This window comes from Leptodactylus fuscus, chromosome 9 (assembly GCF_031893055.1).
Source record: "Leptodactylus fuscus isolate aLepFus1 chromosome 9, aLepFus1.hap2, whole genome shotgun sequence".
NCBI classification, from domain to species: domain Eukaryota; kingdom Metazoa; phylum Chordata; class Amphibia; order Anura; family Leptodactylidae; genus Leptodactylus; species Leptodactylus fuscus.
The window spans coordinates 87689092-87710215 of NC_134273.1; the positions used below are offsets into that span (position 1 = coordinate 87689092).

General features: G+C 44.6%; 2 protein-coding genes across 2 annotated transcripts; both read left to right on the top strand.

Annotated features, from left to right (window-relative positions):
• The first annotated feature begins 1727 nt into the window (after nt 1-1727).
• Nucleotides 1728-9250, top strand: LOC142217879 (protein SSUH2 homolog). Its single transcript, XM_075286201.1, has 12 exons — nt 1728-1767; nt 1996-2364; nt 3260-3338; nt 3443-3572; nt 5464-5524; nt 6511-6635; nt 6798-6860; nt 7258-7340; nt 7479-7571; nt 7804-7909; nt 8647-8751; nt 9095-9250. Exons 1-12 carry the CDS (start codon nt 1728-1730, stop codon nt 9233-9235), a joined length of 1395 nt encoding a protein of 464 aa, XP_075142302.1. The 3' UTR covers nt 9236-9250.
• A 1089-nt stretch (nt 9251-10339) lies between these two features.
• On the top strand, nt 10340-20747 carry LOC142217929 (protein SSUH2 homolog). The gene is made up of 11 exons (XM_075286260.1): nt 10340-10532; nt 12197-12263; nt 12354-12486; nt 12852-12912; nt 13214-13338; nt 13712-13774; nt 13845-13927; nt 16324-16416; nt 16828-16942; nt 17546-17656; nt 19803-20747. Exons 1-11 carry the CDS (start codon nt 10523-10525, stop codon nt 19947-19949), a joined length of 1008 nt encoding a protein of 335 aa, XP_075142361.1. The 5' UTR covers nt 10340-10522; the 3' UTR covers nt 19950-20747.
• Nucleotides 20748-21124: the final 377 nt, after the last annotated feature.

The following is a 21124-nucleotide window of genomic DNA, read 5'->3' on the forward strand; positions in this document are numbered from 1 at the left end:
CTCCATTACTAATCTTATATATTCCGTTCATATAGTTTCAGACTACAACACGTGTATCACATTGAAAGCAATAGGTAAAAAAGCCTTCCATTGATATAAATGGGGAGCGTGTGTGCTGTGAACGAGTTTTACGTTCTGAATGAGCGAGCGTAATCTCCGTGTGCAGGCTCCCTTACATTGGTGGAAAACTAGACCTGATCGTGTCCTGTTCACACATCATCAGATAGATGAAACAATGTAATAGCTGGTCCCTGGGCTCCCCCTCACAAGGCCCTGGTGTGACGGCCGCCCCTGCACCCCCCATAGTTACACCCAGTAATATAAGAGCACCGCACGGAGGGGGGTTCATCTATCTCCGTTATCAGAACATACATGGACATAGAAGTCGCCGCGGCCGGATATGTGCAGGGTTCAGGTGCAGTTCTTCACCGGTATCCAGAAAACCTAAATTCAATATTAGAGATGGAAAAGGTCGGCCTGCTTATACGGGTCTTGTCCTAATGATATGTCTATGGTAGTAGTGTATGATAGACACCATGATAGGACTTTTTACTGGATTGATGGGGGTTACCCCACTGGGACCCCAAAAATCCTCCATATGAATGAACACAATTGTGCTACATGACCGGCGCTCCATACACTTCTATGGGCTGCTGGGGCTTCAATCTCTGGAAAACCCCATAGAAGTGCATGAAGGACTTTCGGTGATCTGACACTTATCCCCTATTCTATGGGGTGACAAAACCCCTTTAAGACTTGTTCCAGCAGCTGAAGGGTTACAGCTCTCTCCACTTCCAGCCTCAGGTGTCAGCACCTCCCTCCCTAAATCATGTGATGGGAGCTCCTCACCTCCACACCTCTCCTGGACGCTGGCTCTGGACTCTCCTTGTGCACCAAATCTCCAGTGTAGGTGAAAACTGAACTAAAATTAAGTAGACCAGTCCCTGGACTCCAGGACCATCTCCTTCAGTACTGATGCATTGTAACAAACCTATATTGTGTGAAGGGAGAGCCAGATATATCCATATTGATGTATGTTCTTGGCACTGATACATTGTAACAAACCTCAGCTGTAGGGTCAGATTATATATATATATATATATATATATATATATATATATATATATATATATATACTGATGTATGTTACCTGCACTGATACATTGTAACAAACTTATATTGTGGGTTGGTAGAGCCAGTTGTATCCAGTCTAGACATCCTGGGCTGCAGACTGATACAATTTTACCAGCACTGATACATTGTAACAAACCTCAGCTGTGTGTCGGTAGGGTCAGATCTATCCAGTCTAAACACCCCGGACTCCAGACTGATACGGGCAACACTTGAGTTCACTTCTGTGCTCGGGGATTCCGTTCCTCATTCCGCTTTACAGATGTAGGGACAGGACTTTTCTCTCTGCATTTTTCGGGTGGAATCAGGTTAGACCCCGTCACCCCGTTATATTCTACGTGATCTGCAGGTTGGGTTTCCGCTTTTTGGGTCCCCAAGCAGTCTGAAGAACATAAACCCATGTGAACCAGGCCTAACCTGCACTGATACATTGTAACACAGGACAGGAGAGATTTGCATTGCTCTTATGTTGTCTTCCTGGGGATACAATTGTAACAAACCCTCAGCTGTGAGAATGAATGGCTGTTTGCTGTATATTCTTTGCATTGGGGTAGAGATGATCTAGATATTTCTTCTTCTTGCTTGTCCATAGATTGATGGATCAGACAAACCTTCCTGTAACTTCCGGCTCCCCAGGTTAGTGCACGTTTGGTGGGCAGATCCGGGACCATAGAGGGGTGCGAGGATCCCCCGATGTACACGGCCCCTGGGTGTACTTGTACCTCTCCACAGATGATGATCTCCAGCATTCCTGATCACCGTTGCCTGGGCATGCTGGGAGTTGTAGTGTCTTACTATGAATACACATACTGGCTATTATGTAATGGACTTGTAAGACTAATGGATTAACCCTTTACTCCCCAGATGCGTTAAGAATGGCCGTGACTCCATCTCGCAGCACGACTGATTTCGTAGACATTGACTTGAGCACTCCTACATCCTCCAAGGTGGCGTTGGTTCCTCCATCCGTGATCGGAGCTCTTGATTTGTCACCTCAAAATTCCCCCCAGGTCTTCGCTGTGCCCGCCCTGCCCCTCCTATCGCGGAGCACTGAAGCTGGCATACATCAGCTCCGTCCTACCAACCCAACCATGATCCATGGAAACTCAAGCAAGATGGCGCCGACAGCCAACCCACCAGTTCAGACCCGCTCAGATACAAGTGTGATGTCTCAATGTCGCCCTCCGGTGGACGTGCAAGTAGGGGTAATCCAGAAGTGCAGCAGAACGGATGGTGAGTAGTTAATAGTAGGGTCTCCCAGTAGGTGGCGCTGCTGTGACCCCTCCAGATTGTACAGATAAGACCCCCTCCACCTAGTTATAGTAGGTTAATCCCCCTCTACTATGTGGAGACACTGAAGCCAAGGCAGCGCCCCCTACAGGATGTATTCTGTCCACTCCATGTCTCGGGGTGTTATGGGACAGACACACTCCAGTCTCTCATTCTTTCCTGTAGTGTTCTACATCTGCTGAGGATTTGTTACATTGTATCCAGTCTAGACAATCCTCTGTGAGATGAGCAGACTGGACTGATACATTGTAGCCGTCCATTGTAACACTGTAGCAGTTTCTAGGGCTCCAGATAGTGGTGACCTATAACTCCAGTGCGGGGTCATGCTGGGTGTTGTAGTTCCCCAGTAGCTGGAGACTCGTAATTCGGTAATGCCGCTCCTTTATGTATGTATGTATGATGCTTCATGAATTGTGCGTTAACCCTTTACTCCTCAGGTTCTGAATAAACAGACGTTGTTCTCATCAGTCACTTCATATTCTTATGGCTGTTTTATATCTATTACTTACATCCACCCAGCTTTCCCAAATTCCAGAGTAGGGAGTCTGCCATTTGCTGATGTGTTCCTCTGTATGTAATAATGGGACTAAATTGAAGTTCGTTGTGAGAGAGGAATCCGTAGCCATAATAGTTGTCACCCAGCTTTTCCTGCCATTGCATGTCGTCACTCAGCTCTTCAGCATTGCTGAATGGAGAAACCTTCATTGTGCCATCTTACATTGTGTTGCCCAAGGCTGCAGATCTGTTTGTCAGGAGTCTAGAAAAGCTGAGTGACAACCTCTGTGTGGCCCCTAATGACACCCCTCAATGACAGGCTATCTGTTCACTCTTTCCACAGGTGGTTCAGATCTAGTGCCTCCTTGTGGACAGACTCCAGTCTACACTTCAATGTTCTGCCCCAGTGATGCAGCTCACAGGTAAGATGTCTGCTATTATCTGTCCTGAGGGAATCAAAGGGTTAAATCCTTTTAAAGGGACAGAGCTCTAGGATGATGATGATAAGGGGCCGTCTTCTCTGCAGGGCGCTGCTGATCACTGAAGCTGCAGCAAAACAAGCATTTGAGGAATACAGTAACAGCAGATGTTGTTATGGGAGCGCTCCGGCCAAAGAGATGACCACCGAGGAGCTGCAGCCGCTCAACGCTTATAGGGTGAGGGTCATATATGGCTGATATATACAGGGATACAGACGTAGTCCCAGTTACTGAAGTTAGGGTCCCTTCACCCTGTATGACGCTGATCAATCACCATAGATTTTATTGGTAAAGTGCCAGTGAACGTTTTCGATCCATTGACCTTCATCAGACTCTACATGAGATACAGAAAAACCAGGGTGTAAATAATAAATCCCATAGAATTATATACAGGTGACAGGGATGTATACATAGTTACACATATATACATAAAGCCATGTACAGAGCGGTAGGGAATCAGCAACATGTAACTCTCAGGAATACATGTGGTGGTGTAAAGTCAAGGAGCAAACATGGATCTTAGATGATAATATTAAACAGAACAGTTGGAGGGCCCAGCTAGATAAACGCTTGGATCTCATATTCTCGGTTAAGAACCCGCGGTTCCGTGGTTTGGAGTCTATGTATCCAAAAAGCCTCCCTTTTCTTCCCCATGGCAATTCTATTGTCACCCCTACGTGGCATGGGCACGCGATCCAAGACCTGGAACTTTAGTTGGGAGATATTGTGCCCGGATTTGATGAAATGTGCCGGAATGGGAAGCATCAGATGTTTACAACGGATGTTAGATTTGTGTTGTCTTATGTGGTCTCCCCAACGTTTGCGAGACCGCACGGACATTTGATCAGGTAAACCACGAAATTTGAATTACATGTAGAGTAATCCTTTAGTGTCAAGGTCTGTCCTGTTTGGGGGTGATACATTTTGTCCCCCTTTAGAACATTAGTGCACTGTTGGCAGTTCAAACAGGGACAAGTGCCTACTCGTGGGGTGCTCAAGAAGGACTGACGTGGTACCTTAGTGTTGGAGCCCAAATCCGCCCTTACCAATCTGTCTCTTAAGTTACATGGGCGTTTATAACAAGGGCGAAAGCTGTTCTTAAATTCAGGGATCTGCGGCTAGGCTCGGGTTAAGAGGGGCCAATGTCTCCTAATTATACCATGAACTTTATATGAAACGAGTGGACACATGTGATTCTCTTATCGTCCTTACTGTTTGATGGTGTACTCAGGGTTAAGTCCTGTTTTGTCTCTTGTAAAGCACTTTCGAGGACCCTGCTAGGGTAGCCCCTTGCTGTAAATTTGGCCTCCATCTCCCTATATCTTAGTTCTCTGTGTCCTGGACTATCCTTTTCACTCTCAGAAATTGAAATTTCGGTAATGATCTCCTTGTAGATTGTGGATGGCAGTTCGCATAATGTAAAAGACTATTTCTGTCTGTGTCATTCCTGTAGATGTCAGAATGTAATCTGCCCTCTTGTGGTTTTGTTATAAGGTGTCCAGGAAACTGCTACTTTGTTCACTGTATTGGAGGGTAAAGTCCAGCTCGGGCCAAATGTTAGTAAGATATGTGGCAAATTCTGCTAGAGAGGCAACTGACCCTTTCCAGATACAAATAATAATAATACATTTTATTTATATAACGCCAACATATTCCGCAGCGCTGTACAGTTTGTAGGGTTCAAATACAGACTGATACATAACAAAGAACGTCATTTCACACAATGGGACTGAGGGCCCTGCTCGCAAGAGCTTACAATCTATGAGATACAAAAAATGTCATCAATAGGTTCAGCATCATACAGTGTGAAGTTCATCTTTTGGTCATATATGGCTGTCATTTCTGTTCAGCTGCTTCGCTGTTCTCCATGCTTTTCACTGAAGCTTTGCTCCATTAGACCATCAATACGAGCAATGACTCCAGCTGAGGTGTGTTGTGTATTAGAGTCTGGGGTGATCTGTTCCCCCCCCCCCCCTCTCCAGGCTTTAGTTCTGTCCCTTCTCCATGCTTTACACTGCGGCTCTGCTTGTTGTTTATAAGGTCGAGCTCTTTGTATTCCTATCTGCAGTATTGTTTGGAAACTTTCACCGAATCGCGGTCCTGTGAGTGGGTAACGGAGAAAAATAGAGGTTAGTATGGTGGAAATATCATTAGTGGAAGTGCGAGGGTCCTGAAATGTCTGTAATGACAATCCAACAGTCTCTTCCTATAGATTTCTGAAAGGGGAGGGGCATATGGTAGTGGGTGTGGTCATGACTACCTGAGGGGGTTGGGAGCAGCTTAATTATATGCACCAATTACTTCTGTAATATAACATAATATAATGTATAATATAGCAATGTAAGATATCGAAATGTAACTTAATACATTCTTAAATATTTATAGAACTTAATAGAATGTAACAGAATATAAATATATAAGAATAGAATGTAACAATGTGTAATATAATATAAATATATAAGAATGTAACAGAATATAAATATAGAGGAATATAATGTAATATAATGTGTAACAGAATCTAAATAATCTAATGTAATGTAACATAATATAATATAAATATATAGGAATATAATGTAACCTAATGTGTAACAGAATATAAATAATGTAATGTAATATATATATATATATATATATATATATATATATATATATATATATATATAATTTAGGAATACAATGTAACAGAATATAAATATATAGGAATATAATGTAACCTAATGTGTAACAGAATATAAATAATGTAATGTAATAGAATATATATATATATATATATATATATATATATATATATATATATATATAATTTAGGAATACAATGTAACAGAATATAAATATATAGGAATATAATGTAACCTAATGTGTAACAGAATATAAATAATCTAATGTAATGTAATATAATAGAATATAATAGAACCATTTAACATAATGTAATAACATAAGAATCTAAATAATCTAATATTCACCTTACCAGATCATTCCATTTGACGGGGCACCTTTATTTTGGGGGTCAGTGGGTGGAGCTTGTAGACCCCAGTTCTTAGACTAATACACCTTGAGATGACAGTTTGGGCTGCTCCTCCTGGTAAGATGACTTGTCCCTCTGTTACTCCTCTAGGTCAGTATGTGGATGTCAGCAATGTTGGATTTGCCCCCCAGCCCTGGGATGTTCCGGTTTCTGTACCCGACATGTTCAGGGATGCCACACAGAAGATGGTTGTTCCTAACACGGTAACACTGAAGGTATAGAGCTGAGGGTAGGGGGCGCTATAGGAGCGGTGAGCAGGGACTGTGCATGTCCACGGGTGACTCTGTGACTAGATGAAGCTCCAGTTCTTGCTGCTTTTGCTGTGTCCTGAGTTTATTATTCCATTTACCTTTCCCTTCTCTTGACTTTTATTTCAGGCTTGTTCACACTGTAACGGCATGGGGATGAACATGTGTCTGAAGTGTCACGGGACCGGCCGGGTGAGTCCTAACACGCCACTGTATATAGTATATAACATGATATATATGTATATGCTGACCTGTCCCCATATGTAGACACAGCTACTACTTTGTGTTATCATTTACTCCAATCACATCTAAAGCTGCATGAACAATTTCTATTTGCTGTCATGTGGAATCTGTTAACCCTTTGCTGACTCTCCCATCCTACAATGCAGGTTCAGGTTACTGTCCAGTGTCTGGTGTGAACATCACCTACAGTCCATAGTAATGTACAGACACTGAATCAGCAGGAGCCGTCACCCCAGCAGGGTTGTGAATGCAGCTTTAGATGTGATTGAGCATTAGCAGCTATGATATAGAGGACAGTTATATTTGTGTACTCTCAGGGTTGTGCATATTCCTGTTTTTGCTGCAGATTCAGTGCATGTGGTGTAATGGGTCTGGGCGTCATATGCAGATGGAGATGTGTTCGCAGTGTTACGGCAGAGGGAATGATATGTGAGTAATACTGAGGCACTACAACTCCCAGCAGGAGGCTGTCCGGACGCGCTAGGAGTTGTCATTTCACAATAACTGGAGAATTGGCAGATGTAGATCTCTGTCCCTGTTCACACTACGTCTCCTCATGTCTCACAGCTGCAGGTTGTGCACAAACCGCAGGATCCAGAACTGCGTCGCCTGTGCCGGGAAGGGACAAGTCCTGAACTACCTGCTGCTGACCGTCACCTGGTGAGAGGCTGATAACAGAGAACAACAGAGAATCCGCAGACTTTGTATCCAGATGCTGAGAATCCTGGGCAGGCCTGAGCTCTCACAGCTGCGGGTTTGCTCCAGTTGTATCCAGTTGTGATCTAAACTGTCCGGACTTCAGATTGATACATTGTAGCAAACAGCAGAAATCTTCTATGTGGGATTCTGTGTCTCGGTGAGATCAATGCAACTTATTCCCTTGTGTCTGCAGGAAGAATAATAAATATGACTTTGTATCGGATCAGAACTCCGAATTCTCCTCTAATCTCTTCAAGACGGTCCACGGGGAGAGAATCTATACAGACGAGCAACCATCGGTCAGTATCACAGATGTATTATATATGGGCACATAGTTATAGTCACATAGGAGCAACAGCACAGAGGATTTTAGGTGAGGAGTGTGCTGATCTTATAGGGGAGGTCACAGATTGAGGGTTACATGGTGGAAGGAGCAGGGTCCCCAGCAGCACAGAGTATTTCAGGAGAGGAGTGTGCTGATCTTATAGGGGAGGTCACAGATTGAGGGTTACATGGTGGAAGGAGCAGGGTCCCCAGCAGCACAGAGTATTTCAGGAGAGGAGTGTGCTGATCTTATAGTGGAGGTCACAGACTGAGGGTTACATAGTGGAGGCACAGGGTCCCCAGCAGCACAGAGTATTTTAGGAGAGGAGTGCTGATCTTATAGAGGATGTTACATAGTGGAGGCGCAGGGTCCCCAGCAGTACAGAGGATTTCAGGAGAGGAGTGTGCTGATCTTATAGGGAATGTCACAGACTGAGGGTTACATAGTGGAGGTGCAGGGTCCCCAGCAGCACAGAGTATTTTAGGAGAGGAGTGTGCTGATCTTATAGGGGATGTTACATAGTGGAGGCGCAGGGTCCCCAGCAGCACAGAGTATTTTAGGAGAGGAGTGTGCTGATCTTATAGGGGATGTTACATAGTGGAGGCGCAGGGTCCCCAGCAGTACAGAGTATTTTAGGAGAGGAGTGTGCTGATCTTAGACTATATCAGTCCTTCTTGTTTCCTGTGATTCCTTATGATGAGTTTCTTCCAGGTCTCTCCGCTCACGCACTTCCCAGACTCCTCCATTATTTTGGCTTCCCAGAATGCTTTGGATCAGCACGGCACCCAGTTCTCCTCATGTCGTGTTATCAGACAGGTAGATGTCCTGGTGTTGTATGTGGTTCATGCTGGAGGTGGCGGGGGAGGGGCAGGGGTCTTTATTTATAATATCATTATCTTCTGTATAAATGTATAGAGTCTTGTATATAGAGAATAACTACAAGTCCCAGCCTACATTCAGTCTGTTACCTACTATTACATGTTTTGCTGTTTCCACCCCTCCTCCCCCCACCCGACTTTTTAAAATTTCTTTTCCACCACTAGAGGTCGACTGCTATACAGCTGTAACTGCTTGCAGATCTCCCCCTAGTGGTGGCAGCAGGTCTCTGGTTTCTGGGTATGTATTGGGTCACTCTATCAGGTTCTCTCCCTCCCCCTAGAGGCAGAGCGTTGAATTACTTCCTCTGACCAAAGTGCGATATACCTGGAAAGGAAAACAATTAAACTACTTTGTCTATGGGAAGGAGAACAAGGTGCATGTGCAGAATTACCCCCAGAAGTGCTGCTGCCTGGTCATGTGACTTACCCGCACCGGTCGCCCATCGTTGCCAGAGAGGACGTATACTCTGAATATAGATACAGATAATCCACACTGCAACTTTGTATTATTCTAGAATATTCTTTGTCTTTTTAGATTGTTTTCTGTGATGAGAAATTGAACCTTTATTAAAGTCTGTATTATATTAGAATTCTCTTTGGTTTTGGGCTATTCTTTGTGCAGTTTGCAATATGACCACAAGATGGCAGTGCTGCCTTAGAGCTCCTTTAGGTTCTGTTCACACTTCATACAATAATTGCAGCAATGTTCACATTCGTGTATCACCCAGGTGTCCTATAATTTGCAGAAGTGACGCCCTGATGGTACAGCGAGGCAGCGAGCCCCGGTCAGTGACTCCTGGTGAGCTGGTTTGCAGTGTGTGCAGGGGTTCAGATCCTGGACATTGTTTTCCCTGCGGACGTCAGAACTTTTGATGCTGTAGATAGAATAACTTCACCCACACAATGCAGACGCCACACCCCGCCGCCTAGTGCAGCTCCATGATGTGGCGCCACCCGCTGGTTCATTGTGTTTCAATGCCCTGGGGACTTTTGAGACCTTTGAGTTATTGTAGAGCCAGTCAGTGCAGTCTGGGCCTTGTAGTTCCCCAACCCCAGGAGAGCCCCAAGTGACTGTGTAATGCTCTGCGGGGAGCACATACTTCTGCAACCAGCTAGTAAAATATTTCAGTTGCATCTAAAAATCAACTCGAGGCGTTAAGAGCTCCGACAACCGATATGACTGCCTCTGTATAAGGGTTGTCACCCAGCTTTACCTACATCAGATACCCAGCTTTCCCAGTAACAGAAGAAGCAGCAGAGTGGACTGTGTCGGTGTTTTCCTGATCTTATCTCTTTCTGTAGTGTTTGTGGCCTCTGCTAACAATGGACGGTCTCTATATTTAGCATAGAACAATCCCTCTAAATGGGGCGACTCCGAGCGTCTCTTATCATCATCTGACCAGATTTACTGTAATGTTGACCGCACCAGCATACCATTGTCCGCCCCCTCCCAGGGGTATTATTACTCACACCCATCCCCCAGGGCTCGCCCCATAGAGATGCCAGTCCGCACTGTGTCTGGGCTCTGGGCATGACCTGATCCTCTGCGCTCTGAGGATTGTCTCTACCTGTACAGAGGCTTATGTGGTCTCATTGCACAATGTCGGGGGGATCTGGGTCTCTCTTTGGGATTTATTCCAGATATGGCGTTGCCTCCGGGACCGTCCACCCATTACTGACCACCTGCATGTGACATTAGAAGCATCTGGATGGAGCAAGGTAAATAATTTTTGGTCATCTGGGCATTGCTTTACTCCTGAAAGATAACTGGACTGCTATAGGGCCCATGGAAGGGGGGCCCAATACTGAGCTGCTGTCTGTGCATTGTCATAGAGCCTAGCTTTAACCACCACTGGGCGAGCTCGTTCTTGAATTCAATATTAGCTAATCAATAATTAGTGAGCTCCCCCTAGTGGTGACTGTATATAGAGTATGTAGCTAACGCCTTCTAGTGATGACTGTATAATCTGTATGTAGTGAGCTCCTCCTAGTGGTGACTGTATAATCTGTATGTAGTGAGCTCCTCCTAGTGGTGACTGTATAATCTGTATGTAGTGAGCTCCTCCTAGTGGTGACTGTATAATCTGTATGTAGTGAGCTCCTTCTAGTGATGACTGTATAATCTGTATGTAGTGAGCTCCTCCTAGTGGTGACTGTATAATCTGTATGTAGTGAGCTCCTCCTAGTGGTGACTGTATAATCTGTATGTAGTGAGCTCCCCCTAGTGGTGACTGTATAATCTATATGTAGTGAGCTCCCCCTAGTGGTGACTGTATAATCTATATGTAGTGAGCTCCTCCTAGTGGTGACTGTATAATCTATATGTAGTGAGCTCCCCCTAGTGGTGACTGTATAATCTGTATGTAGTGAGCTCCATCAAGTGGTGACTGTATAATCTGTATGTAGTGAGCTCCCCCTAGTGGTGACTGCATAATCTGTATGTAGTGAGCTCCTCCTAGTGGTGACTGTATAATCTGTATGTAGTGAGCTCCTCCTAGTGGTGACTGTATAATCTGTATGTAGTGAGCTCCTCCTAGTGGTGACTGTATAATCTATATGTAGTGAGCTCCCCCTAGTGGTGACTGTACAATCTGTATGTAGTGAGCTCCTCCTAGTGGTGACTGTATAATCTGTATGTAGTGAGCTCCTCCTAGTGGTGACTGTATAATCTGTATGTAGTGAGCTCCTCCTAGTGGTGACTGTATAATCTGTATGTAGTGAGCTCCTCCTAGTGGTGACTGTATAATCTGTATGTAGTGAGCTCCCCCTAGTGGTGACTGTACAATCTGTATGTAGTGAGCTCCTCCTAGTGGTGACTGTATAATCTGTATGTAGTGAGCTCCTCCTAGTGGTGACTGTATAATCTGTATGTAGTGAGCTCCTCCTAGTGGTGACTGTATAATCTGTATGTAGTGAGCTCCTCCTAGTGGTGACTGTATAATCTGTATGTAGTGAGCTCCTCCTAGTGGTGACTGTATAATCTGTATGTAGTGAGCTCCTCCTAGTGGTGACTGTATAATCTGTATGTAGTGAGCTCCTCCTAGTGGTGACTGTATAATCTGTATGTAGTGAGCTCCTCCTAGTGGTGACTGTATAATCTATATGTAGTGAGCTCCCCCTAGTGGTGACTGTACAATCTGTATGTAGTGAGCTCCTCCTAGTGGTGACTGTATAATCTGTATGTAGTGAGCTCCTCCTAGTGGTGACTGTATAATCTGTATGTAGTGAGCTCCTCCTAGTGGTGACTGTATAATCTGTATGTAGTGAGCACCCCCTAGTGGTGGTTGAAGGCAGACAGAAGTAATTGATCTATCATTGTCTCTTCTGTCAGTTTGCTATATTGATTCCCGTTTTCTATATCTTCTTAATTGTCCCCTTTATAGGAGCCTCTATGGGCAGTGACCCCTGCACCCCATGTTACACCTCTAACAGAGACCCCCGGGATTACAGGTGACTATGGCTAGTAACATTCTGTATCTGTTTGTGACCTATTTGCTCCTTGGGGACCCCATCAGTAATTTTCCCTCCCATTATTTCTAGAAACCTCATTGTCCTCACATTGGACGCTGCCAGGGACGCTGTGCGGAGATACGTGTCCTCCTCAAACTGCTGCTGTCGCCCCAGAGCAGAGGAGCCGGTTATCGAGAGGGTAACACAAATGCCAATATACAGAGTAAGTCATCTAGGGAACGTTTTGCACTTTATTTTGTGCTGATCTGGACTGACATGCCGTTATACTCCAGTCACAGCCAGAGCTGCATTCATCCAGTTTGCAACAATGTATTTTTAATATGGCTCTGCATGTGACTGGATTATTAGACTTGACACAACAGCAGAATTCTGAGTGCAGCTCTGGATGTGCACGGAGCCCTGAGACAAATGGAAAGGAGAAAAATCCCCAATCCCTATAACAGGAAAGGTGTAATAATGATCGCTGGGTCTATCTCTTACAAAGCCCCTCCTGTTCTGGCCCCCTGGTAGATCATTACATTATTAACCCTGTGCTTTCTGTATTTCCATTCACTGCCTTTATTACAGTACAGACTGGAAACTTTTACTGAAACAAGACACGTGGAGAAAATCTGCAAGCCGTATACTGGTGAGTGTATATATAGTGCAGGCACAGCAGGCGCTCCTGTGACTACAGGTATATACTGTATATGATCACAGACTGTATCTATTGTATGTGATGACTCTTCCACGCCACCTAGAGGTGGAAGGTTGTATCACAGTTTGGGGGATTTCTTGCAGCGTTGCCTCCTGCAACCCCTAAAGGGTTAAATGTATTCAGATAAACAGATTGGCTTTGTACAAGGAGAAAAGAGATCCTTGGTATATTTAATGTAACTCAGAAGGATAGAAAGGAAATTGTCCACAGTTCGGTGTCCTGATGTCTGTAGGTCAGAGAATCGACGCTCCAGATGGAAATCCCCAAGCAGAGATCTGGGATATCGACGTCTACACCCCAAAGATGTTTCATGAAGAGTCAAAGAAATTTCCACTTCCTGGATCTGGAGAAGTGAAGGTGAATATAAAGTCCATATACAATGTCTGCGGGTGCTTAGTATCTCTATACACTCATATGGTTAATAGATTGTAAGCTCTTCAGGTCAGCGGTCCCTGTAGTAATACAATGTCCGGTGAGGTTACATGAGGATTATTTTGTAGCTGCCTAAATTGGGGACTTGGGGAATATTTATGGGGTAATTAATGGCCTATTTCTAGGGTACTCTAGGATCCCTCACTCATATACATATACAGTACATATACATAAATCATCAGAAAAGAGTAACAATGTAACCGCTGGATCCTGACAAATAATCTCCATAAAGATTTACCAAGTTATTTTCCATGTGGTTAATCTGATAAATCTGTGATGCTGCGATACATTGTTGTAGATGTGTCCGAAATGTGGAGGCCGCGGAAGAAGTAAATGTTCAGGATGTGGAGGATCAGGACAGGTAAGAACGAAACCGTCACTCTGTTTCCTATGTCTAGTTACTGATCTAAATGGTCTCCAATTCTCTATAGTTCAGATGCCGATGCTCCAGCGTCAGCCGCCAGAAATCCAGAAACAAGAGATGTCCATCATGTTCAGGGAGCCACAGAAAGAGGTGAAGAGTCAAATATGTACAAGAATATAACTACTATAATACTGCCCCCTATGTACAAGAATATAACTACTATAATACTACTCCTATGTACAAGAATATAACTACTATAATACTGCTCCTATGTACAAGAATATAACTACTATAATGCTACCTCCTATGTACAAGAATATAACTACTATAATACTACTCCTATGTACAAGAATATAACTACTATAATACTACTATGTACAAGAATATAACTACTATAATACTACTATGTACAAGAATATAACTACTATAATACTGCTCCTATGTACAAGAATATAACTACTATAATACTACTCCTATATACAAGAATATAACTACTATAATACTACTCCTATGTACAAGAATATAACTACTATAATACTACCTCCTATGTACAAGAATATAACTACTATAATACTACTCCTATGTACAAGAATATAACTACTATAATACTACTCCTATATACAAGAATATAACTACTATAATACTGCTCCTATGTACAAGAATATAACTACTATAATACTACTCCTATATACAAGAATATAACTACTATAATACTACTCCTATGTACAAGAATATAACTACTATAATACTACCTCCTATGTACAAGAATATAACTACTATAATACTACTCCTATGTACAAGAATATAACTACTATAATACTACCTCCTATGTACAATAATATAACTACTATAATACTACTCCTATGTACAAGAATATAACTACTATAATACTGCCCCTATGTACAAGAATAGAACTCCCTATCCATTGTGTTTGGCTTCCTATTCCTTCTACCTACCGACACACTGAGGAAGGTCTTAGACCGAAACGTTTATTATTTGTCAGAATAAAATTCCCTTTGGAAGCATACTCACAGAGTGCCGGACATGTTATTCTCAGCTATGATGTCCTTATTGTTATCTGGCGGGCACTATATACAGTGTGTGTGTGTGTATACCTGTATATACAGTGTGTGTGTGTGTGTATACCTGTATATACAGTGTGTGTGTGTGTGTGTGTGTATACCTGTATATACAGTGTGTGTGTGTGTGTGTGTATACCTGTATATACAGTTTGTGTGTGTGTGTATACCTGTATATACAGTTTGTGTGTGTGTGTATACCTGTATATACAGTGTGTGTGTATACCTGTATATACAGTGTGTGTATACCTGTATATACAGTGTGTGTGTATACCTGTATATACAGTGTGTGTGTGTATACCTGTATATACAGTGTGTGTGTGTATACCTGTATATACAGTGTGTGTGTGTGTATACCTGTATATACAGTGTGTGTGTGTGTATACCTGTATATACAGTGTGTGTGTGTGTATACCTGTATATACAGTGTGTGTGTGTATACCTGTATATACAGTGTGTGTGTGTGTATACCTGTATATACAGTGTGTGTGTGTATACCTGTATATACAGTGTGTGTGTGTGTATACCTGTATATACAGTGTGTGTGTGTGTATACCTGTATATACAGTGCGTGTGTGTGTATACCTGTATATACAGTGTGTGTGTGTATACCTGTATATACAGTGTGTGTGTGTGTATACCTGTATATACAGTGTGTGTGTGTGTATACCTGTATATACAGTGTGTGTGTGTGTATACCTGTATATACAGTGTGTGTGTGTGTATACCTGTATATACAGTGTGTGTGTGTGTGTATACCTGTATATACAGTGTGTGTGTGTGTGTATACCTGTATATACAGTGTGTGTGTGTGTGTATACCTGTATATACAGTGTGTGTGTGTGTGTACCTGTATATACAGTGTGTGTGTGTGTGTGTACCTGTATATACAGTGTGTGTGTGTGTATACCTGTATATACAGTGTGTGTGTGTGTATACCTGTATATACAGTGTGTGTGTGTGTGTGTATACCTGTATATACAGTGTGTGTGTGTGTGTATACCTGTATATAGTGTGTGTGTGTGTACCTGTATATACAGTGTGTGTGTGTGTACCTGTATATACAGTGTGTGTACCTGTATATACAGTGTGTGTGTGTGTGTACCTGTATATACAGTGTGTGTGTGTGTGTGTACCTGTATATACAGTGTGTGTGTGTACCTGTATATACAGTGTGTGTGTGTGTATACCTGTATATACAGTGTGTGTGTGTGTATACCTGTATATACAGTGTGTGTGTGTGTGTATACCTGTATATACAGTGTGTGTGTGTGTGTATACCTGTATATACAGTGCGTGTGTGTGTATACCTGTATATACAGTGCGTGTGTGTGTATACCTGTATATACATATGAAATAACCTGATGATTTGGATATCTGGGCTAAGTAACTTATGATGACATCACATCACATTCCCTTTATAGGACTTTTTATTCACTTTTCTGAGATTTTTTTTTAACCCTTTAGATGCAGTAAATGTTCTGGACGAGGCAGAAGAATTTGCATTTCATGTAAAGGAGAAGGCCGACTCTTATATTCTCAGCAGCTGGTGGTGAAGTGGTGAGTGCGAGACATTGCTGAGTATATAGCTATATAATGTAGGGTTGGCACACACACACACACACACACACACACACACACACACACACACACACACACACACACACACACACACACTCACACTCACACTCACACACTCCATGCTGTCTGCTCAGGCTCCCTTGGGCTCCTTATAGTTCGGGTCATTCTCTTGTATCGATCACATTATTTCCTCCCTGGATTAGTTCTAGTAACTTCTGGCTCTGGATCTGTTACAGAACTACAACTCCCATCATGCCCTGCCAGCTGCTGCTTGTAGTTCGGTGCCCGGTTGGCGGCCGCTGTCTGTGCAGGATCTGCTGTATATTTGCAGAGGCCGCAGCAGTTCTTGGAGATTTTACCTCGGAGCTGTAATTCCTTCTGTCGTTGCAGGAAGACGCTGCGCTCTGAGGTTGTATCTAATGTATCTGAGCAGGGGCTCAGTTTGCCGCTTATCCTCCTGCAGAAGGTGACGGGGGAGACGATGCTGATGGACGATGATGTGACTGTAAGTGGGAAAGAGTAACCTGTACACTGAGGTATCTACGTATGGATTAGATACATATTAGTGACCTGTAGCATTGGGTTAGATACATATTAGTGACATGTAGCATTGGGTTAGATACATGTTTATGAATGTCAGACACCTGTGGCTTAGATACGCACTCTGGATGTATCTAATCATGTAACTGGTTCTTGTCCTGTCATTTTTCTGCGTTTTATGTTATTTTATGACTTTTCGCTCCATGAAGTTTAATTGGCCGCCGTTCACATTATATCATCGGAGATTTGGCGTCTTCTAAACAAAGGAGATTGTCAATAACTGAGTAAGTGCGGATCCGGCCGCCGGGCCCGGGGGGGGGGGGGGTTATTGATCGGGCGCTCGTATAATATCTGATCTGCTGAGGTTTATGATGTGGAGGCGGCTCGGATACAGCTCATTACACAGACAGGGCAGACCCCCCTCCCAAATGTAAAGATGACTCTTCTGTTCCTGGGAAAGTTGGGTTCTTTGCTTGTTTTGCTGCAGTCTTCTGGTCAGGAGTCTGGGAAAGCTGAATGTCAGATGTGTTATCAGTCTCTATAGGTTACGGCCTCCTCTGTATTACAGGTTCACCCTATAGCCGGATTTACTGACCCCCCGGAGATTTCTGGCACCTCCGAGAGACTGATCCAAGATCACCGGAACGTGTGCGGCCCCTCCTGTCACATCCTGCGGCAGGTACACACCGTGCGGAGAGTCATGGCTGGGAAGGGGTCTGGGGGATGGGCACATAGAAAGGCCTGGGTCACCGGCTCCGAAATACATCATCCCCTGGCCAATTACCAAACTCCACCAACCATCTCCTTATGGACCCAGTCATGCTGGAACAGAAAAGGGGGAGGGGCTGGATTGTATACATGGGGGGGCACTGCAGGGGGAGGGGCTGGATTGTATACATGGGGGGCACTGCAGGGGGAGCGGCTGGATTGTATACATGGGGGGCACTGCAGGGTGAGGGGCTGGATTGTATACATGGGGGGCACTGCAGGGTGAGGGGCTGGATTGTATACATGGGGGGGCACTGCAGGGTGAGGGGCTGGATTGTATACATGGGGGGCACTGCAGGGGGAGGGGCTGGATTGTATACATGGGGGGCACTGCAGGGTGAGGGGCTGGATTGTATACATGGGGGGCACTGCAGGGTGAGGGGCTGGATTGTATACATGGGGGGCACTGCAGGGTGAGGGGCTGGATTGTATACATGGGGGGGCACTGCAGGGGGAGGGGCTGGATTGTATACATGGGGGGGCACTGCAGGGTGAGGGGCTGGATTGTATACATGGGGGGCACTGCAGGGTGAGGGGCTGGATTGTATACATGGGGGGGCACTGCAGGGTGAGGGGCTGGATTGTATACATGGGGGGGCACTGCAGGGTGAGGGGCTGGATTGTATACATGGGGGGCACTGCAGGGTGAGGGGCTGGATTGTATACATGGGGGGGCACTGCAGGGTGAGGGGCTGGATTGTATACATGGGGGGCACTGCAGGGTGAGGGGCTGGATTGTATACATGGGGGCAATAGGGCTGAAGGGAACACCAGGATTCAAAGATTTTGATACTAAGCTCCTTATGCTGTGTATATAATATTAGTCCTGTAGCAGGATCCTCTCCCCCCCAGCTAGGCTCCACCCACAGCTAGGCTCCTCCCACAGCTAGGCTCCTCCCACCACTAGGCTGCAGCACATTGTGCAGGGTTCAGGAGATCAGCCCTCGGGTTCTGAAGGAAACAGCTGCAGAAGTTTGTACCAAGTCTCCATTCTCCTTCCCTCTCCTCCATCCTCGCCCTCCTCGTCCTCGTTGTCTTCTCTCCGCCACAAGCCGCTGATTAGCTCACAAATTGAATTGGTTAATCACAGAAATTGGATGATTGGATCAATCTTATCTGCGTTCTCATTATTTATCCCAGAACAAAACACAAATTACATTTCTTCATCAAACCCGAAGCTGCTTTCAGGAAACGGAGCTCTATGTGCCGGGGCCAGTGTATCTAAGCCTATGTGTGATACCATTGCAGACTGCTGACGTGGGCTATGTATGATAGGCTTAGATACAACAGACTATGTGTGATACTGTCTGCAGAGCTGCTGTATCTAAGCCTATGTGTCATACTGTCTGCAGAGCTGCTGTATTTAATCCTTTTGTGTGGTACAGTTTTCTGAGCTGCTATATCTAAGCCTATCATGTATTATACCGTCTGCTAAGCTGGCTATGACAGTGTCTGCTGTATCTAATCCTATTGTGTGGTACAGTTTTCTGAGCTGCTGTATCTAATCCTATCCTGTATGATACGCCGGCTATGATAGTGTCTGCTGTATCTAAGCCAGTCCAGTATTTGGCCCGTTCATTGATTTACAGTCTTCTCTCCAGTAGATGGCAGTAGAGGCGCCTTCCTATATTTGGATGAGCGGTAATTTGCCCCCGTTGTTCCCGGAGGGGCTCTGCTGGGCCCGGGGGCTCCTAACTCTCCTCTAGGACATTCAGTGGCCCTGACACTGATCCCGGTAGCCGCAGCCTGACCTCCCCCGGGGTTGGTGTAATCTTTACAATGTGGCGGCCTCGGGGAGATGAACCCGACTACAAATGTCCAAGGGCCTGAATATTTCCATGAACTGCTTTACCTAGGACGAGCCACAAGATGGCGGCATCTCCCTGTCTTTCCCCCTGACTGCGCCGGATCCGTCAGCAGAGCCGATACCGTTAAATCCTAATCCTATTATCTCCTAATATTTCTATTATCGCCGATTATTTCCTATTATGTAAAACGCTGATTTTCCCACTAAAAATAACCAATCTTCTCTTTGTCTTTGTCTTGTGTTCGCTCAGCGGCAGACGGTGGAGATGATCCCTATAGCGCACGTCCAGTATGGCTACCGGGGGAGGAGCCTGTCCTGTCACGTCTATGGCCGGGAGCGCAGAGTCTTCGCCAAGCGGCGTCTCCGTAATCTCTCCTTCAGCTGCTCGGTGCTGTGAGACGTCCGGAAGCCATTGCCTTCAATGTAGCCAATAAATTGCTTTGCGCGGTTGCGCTCGCTTGCAGACAAAGCTTTCATGTTTTACAGTTTTACCTGCCGGCAAATTGCAGTAAAGTGTGAACGCTCCTCAACAAGCATCAGCTTTAAGAATAAAATGGACCATAGGGCACTAAGTAAGCAAGAAATCCAGCAATAACATTACTGCCGCGGGATTATCGGAGGGATACGGAGACACAGACAGCGGAGGACGAGGCGCCGGGTCTATAGGGGCGGGGGGAGACATTGGTGTTACTATAGGGGATAAAGCGCCACATTCATATGGAATATTACTCAATGAAATGTGTCCACAAGGTGGCGCCAGAACAGTCACAACCGGCTGCAGCTCTTAAAGGGCCGGAGACACTCGGATATAATCTAGTCTGTCCCCCCCTATCACATCCAAAAACATTCAACCAGCCATTATCCCCTATGAGCAGCAGGGGGCGTCACTGCAGGTAATGAGCAGTCTGTGCACAAAGTTCTGCAAACTCCGGGAATTTCCAAGGAAGGAATTCACAGAATCCAAGAAAATTTCTGAGGAAATGGTGCAGATGGCGGAGAGAGAAGTCAGGAGTCCGAGTCTTGTACCAGGACGGGATAATAGGAAAGCTGGTAAATAAGGGTTAAAAAAAAAGTAGCCAATGAATATTCTACGAGATCAGTGATGTCATCGCTTCATCATTGCAATTGTAACATCCTTGTTGTAGCCATTGTGGTAACATTGTTATTGTCTTCAGTGATATTATTACTATAGTAGTCGGGGGCGTCTATTGATTTAGCCATTGTGATGTCATTGTTACATTCTCTGTGATGTCATCGCTTCAGTCTTTATGATATATACAATTTGAGATGTTACTGACGTAAATAAAACATCATCTCAGATCTGAATCGTCTCCTCATTCCTAATGTCTGAGATATAAGACCACGTTCACATGAAGTATTAGCGTCTCCATAATACAGCTGCACATTCGATCCCGTGTAGTTATATAAAGTGATGTCAGAGAACGGAACCGGAACTGTAGAGAATCCAAAGCCAGAGAGAAAACCAAAAGATCCCGAGGACCCAACATATCATGTACCATGTGTAATACTGGTGTCTGTGTGTCCCCCCTCAGGTACCAGAACCCAAATAGT